Raw genomic sequence first — 20,355 nt, 5'->3', positions numbered from 1 at the left:
AAAAGAAAGCAAATGCCATCAAGACAAACAAACCCAACAACCCCAAACAAACATCTGTTTTGTTTTCTCACATCTTAATAGCCTGACCATTTTAGACACAAATATTTGTTTTGCCGACAAATGTTTCCAGCATGTTAGTTAAAACTGTTTCAGTAAATGAGTTTATTTTTGAGCTGAACAAATTGTAAACTTCTCCAAAGTCCACAAGGCATTATTAGTAAGAATGAGCAAGCATGGCCTAAAGATTTTCAGAATTGCTCACTCGGCAAAACGGTAGGAGTCAAGATGCATGCTGTTTGCAAACCTCAGGATTGTTTCTACAGTGGACAGATGTAGGCATGTTCGGTAGTATAGATGCGGCCCAAATTTCCTGCATTTATAAGGGAGACGGCCAGCAGTTTAGTTTTTCATCCTGTCACACTGAATTCCTGTGAGAGCTCAGAGTTCCCCTGCAACTTTGCACAAGAATGTTCCCGGTTTTCAGGCGCTTTGCTCTATTTTCCTGGGCCTTGGCAAGGATCAAAGAAGCAGAGGGAACAAATGGTTTCCCATGCATATTGAATTCCCTCTTATACTGATTTTTCCTCTGTCACTTGAAATTCAATATTGGCAAGATTCCCGTACATCACCTTAACCAGTAAATCGTCTGCATGCGGTCAGAGCATGAAAAGGTAGATTTCAAAGTCTACCTTTTTGGTAAGAATTTGAATGAACAAATCCTTGGAAAACCTAACTTTTCTATAGCATCCATATTAAAATTCACTCCTAATGAACAAATAATTAGCTTTATTTCACATTAATGTGTTTTATTTACCATTTACTCTTTTCTCTGATTGCTTTATTTCAAAAATACAATGTTACAGATGACTAGTACTTTCACAAAAATTTGGCCTCAAAATTCTTGATTACCTCAATAATACTTATTATTTATTGAGCACTTAAGAGCTATGTGCCTCATTTTCCTCATCTGTAAAATGGGGCAAATAGTACCTACACCTCATGGGTATAAGATTACATATAATGTCAAGCTCTAAAAACATCAATTACATTTTTACCGTGTAGTATTATGATAGCTGTCATAATTATGAGATGCTCTAAGAGATTTTTGACCAAAAATGTGCTCAAGCTAAATTATTTAAGCACAGTACAGTAAATGAATTACAAATAAATTCATATTTTGATCAGATATATGGAAGTCATATGATAAAGAAAAGTATTTTTAAAAGAATGGCTTAAGGGGATCCCTGGGTGGCGCAGCGGTTTAGCGCCTGCCTTTGGCCCAGGGCACGATCCTGGAGACCCGGGATCGAATCCCACGTCGGGCTCCCGGTGCATGGAGCCTGCTTCTCCCTCTGCCTGTGTCTCTGCCTCTCTCTCTCTCTCTCTCTCTCTCTCTCTCTGTGACTACCATAAATAAAAAAAAAAATTAAAAAAAAAAAAAAGAATGGCTTAAGGTGATCACTGGGTGGCTCAGCAGTTTGGCGCCTGCCTTTGGCCCAGGGCGTGATCCTGGAGTCCTGGGATTGAGTCCCGCATCAGGCTCCCTGCATGGAGCCTGCTTCTCCCTCTGCCTGTCTCTGCCTCTCTCTCTCTCTCTCTCTCTCTCTCTCTCTCTCTCTCTCGGTGTCTCTCATGAATAAATAAATTTAAAAAAATCTTTAAAAAAAAAAGAATGGCTTAAGTACTCTAAGAGTCAATTTAGCAAATTCCTTCATGACAATTACTCTCAAGTGGTGGTGAAATAATTTTTATCACTTTTTGAAAAAAAAGTTATGTTGATAATAATATGCCTTAAAATTTTAGTATTTAGTATAAAAAAATAACATTCTTCACATGTCAGTGGCTAAGAGATGATAATATTTGAGTTCAGATACAAAAGGAAAACATCCTAAATGACTTTTTCCTTTTTTTTCTTACGTCTATATGTTTTTGAACATAAAAGAAAACCACTTACTTTGCAAAGGATTGTTTTAAAAAAGAAATTTAAAAATGAAAACTATCACTTAAAATTTAAAGTAACCATGAATTTAACTGTGATATTGTCTTACAAGTCTTAGAATTGAATAAAAAAGGAAAGAGTTGACTCTGACCAAAATTTTCTCCTATAGATAGTGGAATTTGAATTTACCATGGGATATTTTTATTCTCAGAAACTAAACACATTCTTTAACAACTGAAAACCACTTAACTGGAAAAATGTGAATAATTAGACAACCATCACAAAGGATACATACTCTACATCATTAAGTCTTTAATATTTTTCTCCATAAAATGTTTATAAATACATATCTCTTTAAAAGGGAGGGTTTTGATGATAATGGAAATAAAAATATTTCGAACTAAATAAAAATAAATAGAAACATTAAGTTTTGTGGGTGCACAAAAGCAATACTTAGAGGGAAATTGAAAGCATTTACTGCATGTATTAAAATCAACAATCTAAGCTTCAAGCCTTAGGAAACTAGAAAAAGAAGACCAAATTAAATCAAAAGAAAGCAGAAGAAATACAAAAAAAAAATCAGAGAAGTCAATGAAATTGAAAACAGGAAAACAATAAGGAAAAAAAAAATCAATGAAATGGAAAGTTGGCTCTTTGAAAAGATCAATAAAACTGATAAATCTCCAGCCAGGTTAACCAAGGCGGGGAAAAAAAAAAGGGGGAAGACACAAATCATTAATATCAGACATGAAAAAGGCCATCACTACCAATCCCCTGAACATTAAATGCTAATAAAGGAATATTATGAGTAATTCTATGCCCACCAATTATATAACCTACATAGTATGAACCATTCTATGAAAGACAATCTACTCACAGAAGGAGAAATAGATACTCTGAATAGGTTTTTATCTATTAAAGAAATTGAATCAATAATTAATCTTCCAAAACAGCACTAGGCCTAGATGGCTTCACTGGTGAATTCTACCAAATATTTAGGAAATAAATGATATGAATTATTTGCAATCTGTTCCAGAAAATAGAAGCAGAAAAAACACTTCCTAACTTGGTCTATGATGTTATCCTAATAGTTATCCACTATTATCCTAATACCAAAACCAGACAAAGACATTATAAGAAATGAAAACCACAGACCAATACATCTCATGAACATAGATTCAAAGATTCTTAAAATATTAGCACAACTGAATCCAACAATGTATAAAAAGATTTATACACCATGACAAAGTGGGATTTATTCCAGGTAGGAAAAGCTGGTTGTGCATTTGAAAATCAATTAATGTAATTCATCACATCAACAGGCTAAGGAAGACAAATCATATGATCATATCAACAGATGCAGAAAAAGCACTGGATACAATCCAATACCAATTCATGACACAAACGCTGAGCAAACGAGGGACAGGGGAAAACTTCCTCAAGTTAATAAAACATATCTACTAAGAATATATAGCTAACATCACACTTAATGATGAGAAATCAGTTTTCTAAGATCACGAGAACCAGACAGGATGTCTCCTGTACCACTCCTATTCAACACTGTCCTAGCTAATGCAATAAGGTAAGAAAAGGAAACAAATGATATTCAGAGTAGGAAGAAAGACATAAATCTCTGTTCACAAATTACATACCTGTATATGTAAAACAATATATCAAAGAATCAACAGTAAAACTTCTGGAACTAGTAAGCGATTATAGAAGATTCTGGGTATAAGGATTATATACAGAAGTCAATCGCTTTCCTAGATACCAGCAATGAGCAATTGAATTTGAATTTAAAATGTTACATGATTTAATTAGCACCAAAAAAGGAGAAAAATCTAAAAAATATGTATAAAATCTATATGAGGGAAACTATAGGACTCTGATGAAAAAAATAAAAAAGTAAATTAATGGAGAGATATTCCATGTACATGGATAAGAAGACTCAATATTGTCAAGATCCCATATATTCCGTTTTCCCCAAATTGACCTTTAGATTCAATGCAATTCTAAACAAAACTCAAGTGAATTCCTTGGTGGATACTGACAAGCTGACTCTAAAGATTCTGTGGAAAGGCAGAGGACCATGGATAGCCAACACAATATTGAGGAAGAACCCAGTCAGAGGAGTGATACTACCCAACTTAAGGACTTATTATACAAAATCACAATAATCAAGACACTGTGGTATCAGAAAAAGAATAGACAAATAAATTGATGAAAGAGAACAGAGAGCCCAGAAATAGACCCACCCACATATAGTCAACTGATCTTTGATGAAGTAAAGGTAACTCAGTGGGCAAGAGAGAGGCTTTTCAACAAACGGTGCTACAATAACTGGGCATCCACATGCCAAAAACGAAATAAAAGAAAAAAAGAAAAAAAAGAATCTAGACACTGACTTACACTTTTCACAAAAATTCACTCAGAAAGGATCAGAGACCTAAACATTTTGAAATGGCAAAACTATGAAACTTCTAGATCATCACACAGCAAAAAGCCTAGGTGACCTTGGGCTTGGTAATGAATTTCTAGATACAAAACCAAAAGCATATTCCATGAAAAAGAAAAACTGCTAAGATGGACTTCATTCAAATTAAAAACTTCTGCTCTTTGAAACATACTGTTAAGAGATTAAAAAGACAAGCCACAGACTGGGAGAAAGTATTTGCAAAACTTATCTGATAAAGAACTTGCATCCAAAATATACAAGAACTTAAAACTCAACAATAAGAAAACAGCCTCATTAAAAAGTGGGCTAAACATTTGAACAGGCACCTACCAAAGAAGATATTCAGAGCAAATAAATACATGAATACATACTCAACATAATATTTCATTAGGGAAATGCAAACTTAAACAACTAGATACTGCTACCCCTCATTAGGATGGCCAAAATCTGAAATACTGACAATACCAAATGCTGATGAGGTAGTGGAGCAACAGGATTCTCATTCATTGCTTATTGGATCACAAAATGGTATAGCACTTTGGAAGACAATTTGGCAATTCCTTATAAGACTAACCATACTCTTATAGAGTAATTCAGTGATCACACCACTAGGTATTTATCCAATTTGAAGACTTAGGTCTCCGGACACCTAAGTCTGTGGCTTAGCGGTTGAACATCTGCCTTCAGCTCAGGGCATGATTCCCGGGGTTCTGGGATCGAGTCCTCCATTGGGATCCCTGCATGGAGCCTTCTTCTCCCTCTGTGTCTCTGCCTCTCATGAATAAATAAATAAAATCTTTAAAAAAAAGAGAAAACTTATGCCTATACAAAAAACCTGAGCACAAATATTTATAGATTTATAAATGCCAAAATTAGAAACAACCAAAATGGGGAGGGAGTGTTGCTAGTTAAAGAGTAGGTACAATTTTCTTGAGCCCAGTAAGTAAATTACAATGTTGCTAAACAACCAGATAAACCTCACCATATTCCCAAAATAGATTAATCCTTAAATATTTCCTGGTGATGTAACTTTTATTTTATTTAGATAGTCAAAACATGACCAACAAACTCATTTTTTAAATAAAGATTTATCTATTTATTCGGATGTGGGGGTACAAAAGGAGAGGGAGAGAGAGAATCTCTAGCAGATTCCCTGTTGAGCGTGGAACCCGACATAGGGCTCAATCCCACAACCCTGAGATCATGATCTGAGCTGAAATCAAGAATAGGACACAACTGATTGAGCCACCCAGGTGCCCCCACACTCATTTTTAAAAATGAATGCAAAGGATTTAAATTGCTTAGATCTTAAAAGTTCTCATTACAAGAGAAAAAATTTGCAACTACATATGCTGGTGGAGGTTAACTAGACTTACTATGGTGATCATTTCATAATACATACAAGTAAAATCATGTTGTACATGTGAAACTAATATAAATATCCATTATATCTCAATAAAAAAGAAAGGCATTGTTTTTAGTTTTTAAAATGAATTAAAATTTTGAGATTAAACTTTCATGTTCAAGTTATATTATTTTTAGTGTATTATACATATCTACCCAAAGGAGACTATAGCTTTCAATATTTAATTATGAACACATTAAAATAATTTTTGTGCTTAAAATTCACAAGGAGGTCCATGTTTATAAGTAATACTACATAATACCATGAACTTAAAACAGCTATTCTTTATAATTTTAAAAATGCATAATACCAAATAATGAGTCTTTACATGTTTAGCCTGAGAAGTACTTGTGAGGTTATTATCTTTTTATGTTCATCATGACATAACAATTCCTTAAGCAATACAAGAACAGATATGATAAAGTATGGGAGGAGAGCCACATATATACTGTGTATTCATTCTGTACTGTATAATTTCTTGAAACTGAAAGGCAGAAACTTAGCCATACATAAGATCAGATCATAACTAGAGTCTATTTTTCCAGTGTAGATAATACTGACTTTAAACCTAACAGATTATTAAATGTAAAAGAAAAAAATCTGAAATTTCAACAAAATAGACATGATTTTAACTATTTTTTATTTCTATCACAAAACATTAGGTTATAGACAATAAATCATTCCTTTGAATTCTTTAATGACTTTATGGACTCTATCATTCAAACTTCCTTTTCATCTAAGACAAGTCTACCATTTTACATATGACTAGTAATAAAGGAAAATTAGCACCAAAAGACTTAGGCTGAATCCATCATACTGCAAAAGTAAACAAACAAACAAACCAAAACCCCCTATACCAGACTAAATCCTCTTTGAATTCCTCAAGTAATTTACATTTCTTTTTAATGTGGAAACTCACTGAACTTTTCACTTCTAACTACATAAGGAAGACTGATACATACGTTTATTTTAGTGGGAAGTAGTAAATACAAGAAACCTGAAAAATACTATTTTGTCCCCAATTCAATTCATTCTATTCTGTAGCCATAAAGATATTGCAATTGAAATGAATACCTGAAACACTGAGCATTTATTCAAATAAAATCTAAAATGAATAATTTGATCTTGAAATCATGTAGACATTTTGAAAATCATAATTTTGCATTGTTTCCTATGTGACATGGTTCTGTGCCTAGTCCTCCCCATTCTTTCACACAACACTGCTTCGATAAATAAAATTCACTTAAAAAATGGCACAAAGACAAACTTTTCTGATATGACTGAATTGGTATTTTTTTAGAAAGTGCTAATCAAGCTTAATTTTTAAAAAAAACATGATTAAGTCTTCACTAGCTTGTTTTGTACTGTACTCTTCACAATCAAAATGTCATGAATTAAAGTAACATTACTCTGCTGTCTTCTTTTCTCATTCTATTATTCCACAGATCCTGAAGAGTTTTTCTACTTGTTTACATAGCTATTCTATTTCAAAGCTCCTTTTAGTCCTCAAGAAGTTTGCATGACTCAGATGGTTCATATGAAAACATGAGATTTCCCTAAAATTGGGACAGGCCATTACCTTTCTCATGATGCCTACATCAACTTGATGGAAGCAGAGAGGAAAATTCTACAATAGCTCTATAATAAATCCAATTTTTGAGAGCAATTATATAGATGTTAAATCTAATTAAAAGACATGTATACTAGATTCTGTGAAAACTGTAATTACACATGTGAACTAAGTGAAAAATAGATCAAGCTAGCTTTTAAAAAATATAGGTAAATGGAATCTGATAAAGATAAAAATGTTGAGTTGAGTTGTACAGAAAGAGTTTAGTTATAGGTGGAATACAAGTTTAGGAATGATGTAACTTCCTACTCTAGAGCAAAAGAGTGTTCACATATATTCAGGAAAATGATGTGAAACACCAAAAACCTGAAGGAGATTTTTTTTTTATGGGGGACATCTGCTAATATTTGTAAGATAAACCTATTGTCCAGATTGAAATTAGCACCTAAAATTTGTTTTCATGATTTAGGGGAACCAACTAGAATTAAGACACTATGATCACGATCTCACAGAAGTGTGTTTCAGAATTTTTAACCTGGCTTGTAGCAAAGAGCGGTCTGTGGCTCTAAGAATAAAAGGCAAAAAGAAAGAAAACTCTGTGATTGTTTGAGGATAAGAGATCACTTCATAATCCAAGAAAGGAGACGACATTTTTAGCAAGACAAAGGTGAGACGTGCTAGAGAAAATAGAAGTATAGATAAAGACCAATTCAGGAAATTAATCATACAGTATTAAAAGTTCCAGAAAAAACTAATAGAAAGCAAGAAATATCAAATACATAGTAGGAAAATTTCCAGAGCTGGAGAGATTGTCATTTGAAAAGGCTTATCAAGGGTTGTGCAGAAGTATGAAAATGCTTTTGCCCAGTCATGAAATTCAGAATTAGGTCATGCTTGGAAAGAGTGAGCCAGGGGAATCACTGTTTTCCATTATGAGCTCTGGTATCTTTTTTTATTTTGGAGAGATATTTAATTATAATAAACATTGAATTCAAAGTAATATCATTTATTTTATATTTAGTACGTGGGCAAATATTTATAATTATAGTTAATAATTATAGCTAAATATAATTATGTATCTAAAACATTATAAATAGCTCTTGAAAACTGAGTATATTTACAACTAAATAAAGTCTCAATTTAAGTGCTTTTGAAGTTACACCATTTATGCTAAAATTTTTCAGCAAACAAAATTAAATAAAGTTAATGTCACAATCACACTGTTTGACTTACATTCAGGCCTTGCCAAAACTTGCCAAAACTGTGAAACCACTGCATGAATATATGACTGTAGAAAAATGCATTTAAACCACCAGAAATACAGCCTGCAGGACTAATAAAGTGCACATAATTACCTGCTGCGGGATCTGTGACTGCTTGGCTGGTGATGCCAGATGGTGGCTCCTGAAGCTGGTAAGTGGCATTTGTGGATGGTGTCGTTGGGCTGGTGTTACTGCTCGTCATGTAATGGGCTGGATACGGTGAGCTGTTATAATACTGTGCGTACTGACCCTGGCCAAAACTGGGATAAGATGGATAGTCCTACCAAATCAAACCACACAAAAATTATGTCAGAATACTGCTGCTCATTTCTTACTTTTCAAATATAACTATATTTGTGTTTGTGTGTCTTCTCCGAATTTACAAAGGAGCATACAAGTACCCGTTGACTGAAGTGTCTATTTGCAAACAAATTTTACATAAGATCAGATACATTCTTCCTATCTTTTCTATTCCATGATTAATTATTAGGTAAAATTAAATGAATCTGAAAAGCAAAGGCTCACCATATTAAGACTGCTGAAGAGATTTTTAAAAGAAAAAATATATTTTATAAGGCTTAGGTAAGCAATCACTTATAGTGGTACACTGTAAACAGATCTTTCTAAGAAAATCATCTGTTGCATTAAAAAAAAAATTCTGAAGTTAAAGTGGCTTTTAAAATTACCTGCTGTGAACTGTTAAATCCAGAGGAATTTGTGAGTGAATTATTTCCTGTATATAATCCTGATGATGTTGTAAAACTGCTACCTAAAAGAAAGTGAAAAGAAATATGGTTGACTAAACTATGCAGAATAATGTACCTGTAAGAAAGCCTTATTTAGATAAAACAGAGTTGAAGTTCATTGCAAATGCATTTGTTTTATCTTTAAAACCAGAATCCACTGCCATGACAAAAACTGTTTTCTTAAAATAGTTGACATTTTTAGTTTCACCATATTGCAAAGGATTAAAGAGTAAAGAAATTTAAATTCCCACGGGTGTAACTCATAAAATTATGGGCAAAATCATACATTTGTGCAAACATTAGACACTATTTCAATTTGTAGAACGAACCAGGATTTTTTCATAGCTTTACATTAAATATGCTTAACGTAAAATGATGGGATCTGATGAAATGATCTTTAAAATTCTTGCAAGCTCAAAAACTACAATGATACTTTCAAATGCTTTCAAAATTGTGCTTGTCATTATAATGGCCCACTGAAAAAGCTGATTATTTCATTTCCCAGAAGAATAAATGGCAGCCCTTGAAGTACTTGATAAAACAAGGGCCAAAGAGGAACATGATTGATATTGTTTTATATATTACATGTGCTCTCTAGGTAACATTCTATTTGTGGAATGTCTACATGTGTTCAGCAATAAACAGTAGTCATTGTGCAGGATACAAACAAAAAAGCAAATCTCAGTTCCCACCCTGGTTTTATTTACTTACTGTTAAGCTATGTAAAGCAGCATTTTTTTTTTTTTTTTTTTTTTTGAGAGAGAGAGAGAGAGAGAAAAGGAATGAACATGAGTGGCAGGGAAGGGGAGGATCTCAAGCAGGCTCCACACCTAGTGCTGAGTCTGACTCAGGGCTCAGTCCCATTACCCTGAGGTCATAATCTGAGCTGAAATCAAGAGTCTGACACTTAACCAACTGAGCCACTCTGGTGCCTGAATAATATACTATTTTTGATAATCATATTAGCAAAGATTTTTTAAAAGATCAGGGATTGGCAAAAGTGCAAACAGTGTCATTCATATGCTACAAAGTGGGAATTTAAATAAGCACAACCTTTCTGGTTGGGCTATTTGGTCAATGATTAAATAACTTTCAGCCAGCAATTTTATTATCAGACATTTACTCTAAGAAAAAAATACATGGCTTTATATGAAGAGACTGTTAGCAAAGATGTTCTTCAGTGTCATTTCTAATAACAAAACATAGAAAGCATTCCCAAGCCCTTAATGGGTGTTATTCAGAAAATGGAACACAAGACATTGAAATGGTATTATAATGATGTTTAATTACATGGAGAATTTTTTCATATTATTTCACTAAAGTAAAAATGAAAACAAGGAAAATGTTTTGATTTTATTTGAAATATTTTTTGAAAGCATAAGACGTTTTTAAAAAGCACAAAAATCTCAGAAGCATTATCTATGGAAGGGCACAACCACTGGTCACATAATATTCATGAAGTCAAGACATTTTAAAACTGTCTACTCAGAAGCCGTGTTGCTTCTATAAACAGAGAAACCTTTTTTTTTTTTAATTAAAATTTTATGGCAAATGAATGATATAGGCAATAAATGTGTTGGCCATTAGGGAGAAAGTCTTTAGTGTGAATTAGCTATTCACAGAGGCCTTCAAGTATGATGTGGTAGTTAATACATGCCAATTATTTATTTGCTGCTCAACATTTAAGTATGATGTTAAGAGTCAGAAAACAGGGTTTCCAGTCATCACTTAGGAGCTGTTTGGACTTGGGACAAATCATCTAACCACTCTAAGATCCAAGTTCCCTACCTGGGAAAAGTACTTCGTAAGGTTCTTCCCCAGATCAAATGAGATCATGTTTTAGAAAGCACAATGCCCAATCCATAATACTACACAAATGTTAGGAACTGTTACTGTTTATCTCAGTAAACATTTCTAAAATTCTCCACTGCATTTATGTGTCTTTTCTCTCTTTTTTACTTTCCCAAACTAGATAAATATGACTTAATCTCTTTGCATATCTAAAATTCTTTTCCTACTTACTTATCAAACATCTCCGAACTTTGAAAACCTGATCCAAGGCTTTGTTATTTTTATTAAGGGAAAATATTTCCTAAGCTAGTTTCAAATTTAGTTATCACAGACTCATATTTGAGGTTTCTTTATTTGTGCCTTTCAGGAATACCAATTGTCCAAAGTTCCCATAACACTCATCACAGATAAGCAGAGAGCTCTCACACTCCTAATACTTACTCTGCCATGAAACCTGGAGCCTCAGACAAGCTTCCCATATTACGGTCATTAGCATGTGGCAATCACAAACTTTTAAACATATATTAAATACTTAAACAATTAAATACCACACAAATAACATAATTATCATGGTGATAATTACATGGGGATAAAAAGATGACTAAGACATAGTTTGGGACCTCACAGGACTTATTAGGATGACATCAGGTTTTTTGTGTTTTTTTTGTTTTGTTTTGTTTTGTTAAGCACTGGATTTCATGGGCATGTGACTCACTCTGTATTTATCAGTGAACATTTAATTAATATGTATAAAGCAAACTTACAATGAGCATTTCAAACATGCCTTATAAAATAAAATTTAAATTTCTTTTGGATAAGAGTGTGACTATCAATACTTTTTTAAACTTTATTATATACATTTAATAGGAAACATTACTTTGGGTTACGGCTTGTTATTTTCATTTAAACTGCACATTTCTAGGTTATGACTTGCTACTTTCATTTATACTACACATTTTTGAACAATAAATACTGACCTCAATAATCCCTATCCACCAAGAAAATGAGTAAGATATAGAAAATATATTTTAAAAATGGGTGTTTTCATTCCATAAGTTATTCCCTGGAACACAGTAGAAAAGGCCATGGAAGCTATATTGGCACATATAGGCCACTGAGGTATGACCAAGTAAATCACAGTTCAGTACTTGAAATGGTACCCAAGTGACTTTCCAGACTTAATGCTACTTCTAAGACTGTACATTAGCTGGAATTCAACATAAGTTATATTCATTTACTGGCTGACTGCAGGCCGAGATTCCATTCCATTTAGTATGCTGAAGCAGGCTTTAATGGCACTCCTGTGGCCTAGGAGACTTAATGCAACTTCCAAAAGGGTCTAACTTACTTCAGCGAGAGGTATACATACTAGAGAATCAGGCTCAGGCAATATTACTTTTGCAACACCAGAATCAGATCTGTAGGGCCATCCCCACCTGCTTTCACGTAGGACTCAGGCAAAGAGGGCTGCTTTTAGTCCAGGCCACTGGCACTGGATTTCTGCAACAGCCTCCTTTACTGGTTTCCTGCCCACTTTCTGGCCCTCTCCAGCTCATTTTCCATAAAGGTAGGATACTTTCTCTAATGTGCATATCTGATCTTCTCACTCCCCTGTTTAAAAAAAGTAACTGTTAGTGGCTTCCTCTCGCCCTCAGGATAAAATTCAAACTCCTTACCAGAGCGTATTTATTAGACCCTGGTCTGGTTCCAGTTTATCTTTTGGACTTCTTTGGTTTCTTCCCAATAACCTCAACCCAACCCACCCAGATACACATTCCAGCCTAACTTCACACAAATGAAGCAACATGTGGTTCTCTTAAGGCTACTCTTTGCACCTCTTACTTCCTCCCCATTGTATCCTGACTAATCTCTAATCAACTTCATAACTTAGAAACCTTTCTTCAGAAAAAACTTCCTTAAATTCCCCTCTTCTCTATTTTCTTAGGCCTGGATTACTTAATCGCCTCTCTCTCTCTCTCTCCAATGTGGATATGGTTTTATACAAATTTATATATATATATATGCACACAAATTTATATAAATTTATATATGTACACAAATGTATATTCATATATCCCGATAACTACTTATCAGTATTTTAAGCTAATTAGTACTAATTAGCAAATTAATAATTAAATAATTACATTTTTAAAAATATTTAATTTGTGAAAGAGCTTGTGCTTGCATGAGCAGGGGGAGGGGCAGACTCCCCAGTGAGCCCCATGGGGATTCAATCTCAGGGCCCTGAGATCATGACCTGAGCCGAAATCAAGAGTCAGACACTTCACTGAGCCACCCAGGCATCCCAAATACTAATCACATTTAAACTCATTCTTTCCCTATTAAATAGGCTACAAAGAAACCTTAGAACTTATATAATTGGACATTTGTAGTCAACTCATACAAACATCCCCAGAATACAAAACACAGTGACACTAAAGAGAGACAATGCCTACCGAGCACGAACTATGTGTTAGGAGTGTGCTCATCTTTTACATGCTTTACCTAAACTCCACAACACTTGGATATGATAAGGAATATTAATATTCCCATTTTGCAAATAAGGAAACAGAGGTCAAGATAATACAGCTTCGGGGCACCTGGGTGGCTCAGTGGTTGAGTGTCTGCCTTGGGCTCAGGGTGTGATCCCGGGATCCTGGGAGAGTCCAGCATGGAGCTCCCCGCAGGGAGCCTGCTTCTCCTCTGCCTCTTTGTGTCTCTTATGAACAAATAAACACAATCTTTATCCACATATAAAGATATCCAACATATGGCTATTTGCCAGGCACATTCACAAAGTATTTGTTAAAAGGCACATATCTAGGCCCCTCATTAGACACAGGAATCCCCACCTCACTGAGGTAGAAGATGAGGGTTTGAACCTGAAAATCCACAGGTTTATCAAACACCTAAGTACCTGATTGTTAGCACTACTATGTTTTGTGCCAATTCAGTAGGTGTTTTAGCAACTGCTTCAGAAACCTGTAATCAGTACAGGCTTTCATTTTCTCTAAGAAAGTCATCACCATTGTTAAGCATTTGCAGAATGGAAGTGCCACAGAGACCATTTGGGGCACCTTTGGCTCTTGCACTGTGTGAAAGCTCGTAAAGGGAGGAGAAGGTCCCACTGTGATAGCTGATCCGGTGCTCAGTTGGTGCCAATCCCACCAGATGAACCTCGCCAGTTTGGAACACCACAAAGCAAAGGCAAAAGAGCAACCACAACGCTCCCCAAAAAGTTTCGGTGTGTAGCTGCGAACCCACTTCCCTCCCTACACAGGCACAGCAGGAGAGGCCCATCTGTGGGGAAGGTACCATACACAGGATGCTGAAGGGGAGAGAGGGCAAGACATGACAAAGAAAAACAGACCTCCCTTGTCCATTAGGATCAATCTGCTGAGAGTTTTTGTTTGATTTAGGGTCTTCACTTTGATCTTACATCACAGAATTAGGCTTAATATTCAGAATTCCTTTATCAAACTAATATAGAAGTCTCCTCCTCCCTGGAGACAAATCACTTTATGTGAAAAGTCACCTCTAGGTAAAGAAGAGGGCAAAAATATTCTATAATAAAATGCTTCAAATTTTATGTGATGTAATCTTACAAAAATTCCCCAAAGTAGGAAGAATTTTCACTTAGAACTCATTATTCCTTAATTATGAGTTTGGCAGGGATAGGCCCAAGTGAAGCTCAAGTAATGCCCCGTATTATTCTTGGTATGGTTTGGAATGAAGTTATGTCCCAAGTGGGGTGACAGTGGGGGAACCTTCTTATCCACTTGTTAAGTCGAAAATCTTACCTATTTAAATCTTACCTATTTCACATATTACAAAAAATCATAGCAATACTTCTTTTTTGGCAGGGAGAGGAAAAAAAAAGAACACTGAAAAAAAGTTTTCCTTTCAGAACACTTCTAAGAGACAAGGCTACTCAAGTGAATGAAAGCACCTGTTTAGTTTGGGAAGGGAAAGGCAACTGCTCAGAAAAAGCAAGTAGTGTGCTCTGGGAATGCAGTGAAGGAGAAGATCAGAGAATGAAAGTTTTTTAGAGAAGTAGAGGAAGAAGGTAAGAGAAGTGAGAAAAGTTTGTTAATAATTTAAGATTAACAGTTCAGGAAAATACATGGCATTCTTTGACTGAAAAAACTAAGAATCTAAATGTTGAACATGCCACTAGGAGCATATTGGGACACGGGAAATGTTAAAGGGTGGAGGGGGTCCGGGGAAGCTGTCAACATGCAAGGATATGTATGGCCCTGGAGAAGGGACATGGGGCTTGGGGCAGAGAGTCTGGGATGGTTGTAGCTGAGGAGAGGATATCACTGTCCATGCTGTTGCTTATGCTCCCTCATCCACAGCCTGTTAGACTAATTCAGGAAGGGGTCACTGGAATCCTGAAACACATCAGACTCATTCCTGTTTTTTTTTTTTTTTTTTTTTTTTTTAAAGATTTTACTTATTTATGCGAGACAGAGAGAGAGGGAGAAGCAAGTTCCATGTGGGGAGCCTGATGCGAGACTTGATCTCAAGACCCCAGGATCATGACCTGAGCCAAAGCCAGACACTCAACCACTGAGCCACTCGGGTGCCCCTCATTTCTGCTCCTTTTATCTGATGCTTCCCTCTAACAGCCCCCATTTCTCATCGTTTAAGGCCTAGCTTTCCAATCAGTTTTCCCTGACTATTCCTCTCAGGACTGATTTCACTTTCTGGGAATCCCAGCTTACTAACTGAAGCCATATCATTTGCCTCTTCACTAGTCTCACTTTCATCCTATGTTCCTTAGATTCCTCTGTTGTATTTATCCTGCCTGCCTCACATGGAGATGGATAAACCATGGCTGACTCATGCCTTGGAAGGCTTTCATTTAGGCTCGAGTGAGAAAACTGATGCTAGAAAATTTTAGTACAGTGTGGTAAGTGACAAAAGGGTCTGGTAATAATATACCTGTCCTAAAGAATCAGGTATATGGACAGAAGGAAATATTTATATAAATATATAAGTATATTTATATATATTTATAATGGTTTTATCTTTGGTGACGGTGGTGGTGGTGGTAATGAAGAGCAACTTGAAAATCAATAGGTATCACAAGAGAAAAACATCTCTCAACTTCCTTACTTGTTCACAGTAGTGGGGAAAAAAAAAGGAAGGGAAAAATGAATAATTGAGCTTACTTCTCAGATTTTATCTAAAGAACACACACTTTACTGTTTCTTTTTAACTAGATGGTGTATAAAGGCTTATCTTTACTAACTTACAGTCACTACTTTAGATTTAAATTAAACGAAATTAAATGCAGGCTTGAATAAGTACCATTCTGGAAGGATTTAAAATATTTCTAAAACTCCAAAAAGAAAATCTATAGAGTTTTAAATCAAGCAAGATTTTTAAAATTCATTTTTAAAAATTATTTATTTGCAAAAAGCAAGTGAGCGAGAGAGAGCAAGTGAGAACGCACATGAGTGAGGCAGCACAGGGCAGAGGGAAAAGCAGGCTCCCTGCTGAGCAGGGAGCCCAATGACCTGAACCGAAAGCAGATGCTTAACCAACTGAGCCACCCAGATACTCTTTTTTTTTTTTTTTCAAATGAACAAATAAGATTTTAAACTGATTATGCATCTTGGAATTTCTTTTTTAAATATTTTATTCATTTATTCATGAGAGACAGAGAGAGAGAAAGAGGCAGAGACAGAGGCAGAGAGAGAAGCAGGCTCCACCGGGCAGGGAACCCAATGTGGGACTCCATCCTGAGTCTCCAGGAGCACGCCCTGGCCTGAAGGCAGGCACCAAACCACCGAGCCATCCAGGGATCCCCAGTATCTTGGTATTTGAACAGCTCCTAAAATCTCACTGGTTTTATATATTAGTACCATTGGAACTCAAAGATGGTACAAGGATGTCACATCTATATAAAACCACATGGGTATTCTAACAGAACACTGACCTTACCACAAAGATATGGGCCTCCCAACAAGTACTGTTAGCTCAGACATTGGCATACTGTGGGTATATTAATGAAATTTAGAGTCCTGCTTGCATATGAGAAATTTCATATTTGGAATGCAAATAATATTCTGTGTTTTTACAGTCCATTTATATTTGGACATTTCCATCTCCATCATCTGGTTATTTCCACTATCAGTTTGTAAGGTAACTGAGGCAGGGATCCTTCTCCTTTTCCAAGAGGCAGAGTGAATGCTGCTTACTCTCTTACACAAGGACTCTCAGTTAGGGAAAGACCATTGTCTCCACTTCCAGGTCACTGCTTTCTACCCTAACCACACCAAATCCACTGTTAAGATTTTCTGATTCAGTAACATTGAAAGGGAATTGTACATTACAAAACATGGTCCTAATTTTTGGTTACACAAACACCGCAGTTAGTAGAGACAAAAACACCTGAAAAATTTAATGAATAAATTTGTGATCAAACCGTCTCGTTTGTAAAGGACTTCTTCCTTGTAACGCTTGTAGGCTAGTAAGTCATTTTACAAGCAAATTATATAAAGTTGCCCACAGGCCCTGGATCACAAAGATTTTGCTTTCTTCTTGTCACTGCCAGGGGTTCCTACAGAGAAGGGGTGGTGGTCTTGTCAACCGTAACAAACAAGAAACAGTCTTGCGAGGAGACCCAGCGTGGGCCACCCCGTTCCATAGGTGCTAAGCAACCGCAGTTTAAAAATAAGCCAACCTCAGAACCTTTATTAATAAATCCTGCTACTTTACCATATTACGAACACAGTTCATACTGAGAAACTCCGTAATCTAAAATATTAAATCAAAGTTTCGTATGTGATTTAACGTGGACAATACTGCCCGGCTAGAACTTCAAAACATTTAAGAAAAGAGAAGGGTAACGTGTAGGTCAAAGGTCTACTTCACAGAGAACAAGGACTCACATTAAAAACCAGAATCCCAGCCAACATAAGAATGCTGGAACCTGCTGGGGCCTGTCTGTACTTCCCATGTTTTAGAGGGTTTCCTAGCACTTACTCGGCAAGCAGGATGCTATTTGTCCCTCGTGTATTTTCACAGAAGTCCATTTGCTTTCCTTCCCTGGCCTCTTTGCCATGGGCTATGTCCATCATCGGGTGCGATCTATGTGGCAGAAGTTAGTGCAACTCCCCAGGGAAGAGCCTCTGAAGGCCAGATGGGTTATTTAAAACCAAAGTTTCCCCCCTTTCTTACAGGAAGGATTTTTAAGTGACCAAGCTTTCCTTGTTATCCCGGTAAGAGTTTTTATATTCCAAGGAGCATTTTTAACTTAGGCAATAAGGACTGTAGAGCCTTTACATTTACCTTGCTTGATCTATTCCTATATACTTTACCAATTCCCATAGAAAACAAATTTTGTACTGATCGTTAATTACTGCAACAGCCGGATTTCAACCAAGTTTGGTACAATCTTCAATACCTGTTACTTGAAATCACAGGAGAAGCCAAAAGTACCAAAATGGAATATTACTTTAAAAAGCATTAAAAAAGTTCTAGAATGCAAAAAGGCCACAAACTAAAACATCAACGTGAGCAGACTGGCAAAGAAATTAAGGAGAAATTCTGAACACCGGGGCAAGCTGCAAGAGCGATTCTGCAATTCTAACTGCATTGTGTCATTTCAAAGTACAAACCTCAAATGCTTCATCATAGCAGATTACTAAAAAGGTTGAAGATCCACTTTCTTAAAACCATGCAATTTGGAGTTTGCTATTTTTTCCTTTTGAAAAATACCATTTCTGTGGATAATGAGAAAGTTTCAAAGTACATTTTACTAAGCAATTTTGAGGTTCTAAGCGACTCGTACACAGAAACACTTCTGCTGTACGTTTGAAAAGCTCTGGACGGGCAGGACAAAGGAAATAAGGATGGTTTCCCTCATTAGGTTATTATTAGATTATTTCCACTGGATAATGAGCCCTAGAGAAGTGCGGCATGGAAAACTGCAGAGTTATGCATCCCGCCACATACCTTTTAACAAACCTCTGTCATCCTTTGTCTCCCTCACTGGTTTGAACCCCAATCTCTTTAACAGAATGAATAACATAATATAAAAAGAGGCAGTTAGAATTTGTGTTATTTTTTTTTTTCTAAGTGAGAGCAATAAAGCCTAAGGAAAATAAACAACACGAAGTTTCCAGAGCCTTCTGGTTTTCCTGCGTGTGTATCTGTGTAGCCCCTCCTATCTAATCATGGCCAATCCTGACACCTTCCTGGTGCAGAATGACAGGAATGCCCAGCACCACAACTACTATTCTGGGACAGTAAAACACTCAAAAAGCACTCTATAGCTCCAACCCCCATTCTGTGATACCCCGGATCAGCTCCTCCTAGGAGTACGAACACAAGGGAAGACTGCTTTGAACGAACCGTGATCATTAACTAACCAAGATTACACTACATGCCAAATTCACTTCTTCAAATGAAGGGAGCTAGGGTCCTTATGAATCTCTAACCTTCTTTGTGGCATTGGCTTCTCCACCTTTAAAAAACGTTTGCATATTTTTTAACATTACTAGATACCAGAGATGAAAATATGGCTAAAAATGATCACTACCTGCAACCATCTAGAATCAACAAGACTAAGTTATTGTGGAATGCTGGGTTTTCCTCAGAGCTAAGGTTCAGTTAACTGTCCTGATCTAATTTTAATTTTGTGTGTGTGAGCATCTTTATACTTCCTTACCTTAAATAAACTGCCAAATAAAATGTCATTTTCTGCATGTGACCCAGCCTCAAAATTATGAGCACAGTTTCTTCTTTTCTGTGGTAGATGGTACTACGAGTCTGTATTATATGGAATGCAGGAGTAAATGAAGGATGATGCCAGCAATAGCTCTGGAACTCATATTTTTTATAAAAGAATATAACAGTTTGATTTCAAGTCAGTTGCTTCTTACACATGAAGGTGAGTAAAACTAGTTTATGACAAAGTGGACAGATATTCTATGAAATTGGTCAGTAAATCAAAGGCTGAAGCAGTTTCCCCATGGAAGATTTTTACATGGACACATACAAACTCAAACTCACACCCCCACACACACTCATACCCCCTGCACATACAACATCCCTGCCTCACCCAGCCTGACAGTGCCCTCTGGCCAGCAGCACTGAAAACACTATTTACACCCTATGTCCACCCACATTCAACCACTCAGTTAACTCATTTGCATGAAGTTTGTCAATGATG

At 35.9% G+C, this 20,355-nt stretch overlaps 1 protein-coding gene across 11 annotated transcripts in view; it reads right to left on the bottom strand.

Annotated features, from left to right (window-relative positions):
- Positions 1 to 20,355, bottom strand: part of EYA1 (EYA transcriptional coactivator and phosphatase 1) — a 172,369-nt gene that overhangs the window by 100,075 nt on the left and 51,939 nt on the right. For all 11 annotated transcript variants that reach the window (XM_041769380.1, XM_041769377.1, XM_041769379.1 and 8 more), the window contains 2 exons: positions 9,318 to 9,400; positions 8,725 to 8,911 (listed from right to left, as the gene is read on the bottom strand). In XM_041769380.1, the coding sequence (XP_041625314.1) occupies positions 8,725 to 8,911; positions 9,318 to 9,400 (270 nt within the window). The remainder of the gene's footprint in view (positions 1 to 8,724; positions 8,912 to 9,317; positions 9,401 to 20,355) is intronic.

Source organism: Vulpes lagopus, chromosome 9 (genome assembly GCF_018345385.1).
Source record: "Vulpes lagopus strain Blue_001 chromosome 9, ASM1834538v1, whole genome shotgun sequence".
NCBI classification, from domain to species: domain Eukaryota; kingdom Metazoa; phylum Chordata; class Mammalia; order Carnivora; family Canidae; genus Vulpes; species Vulpes lagopus.
This window is presented reverse-complemented; position numbering and strand designations above follow the sequence as displayed.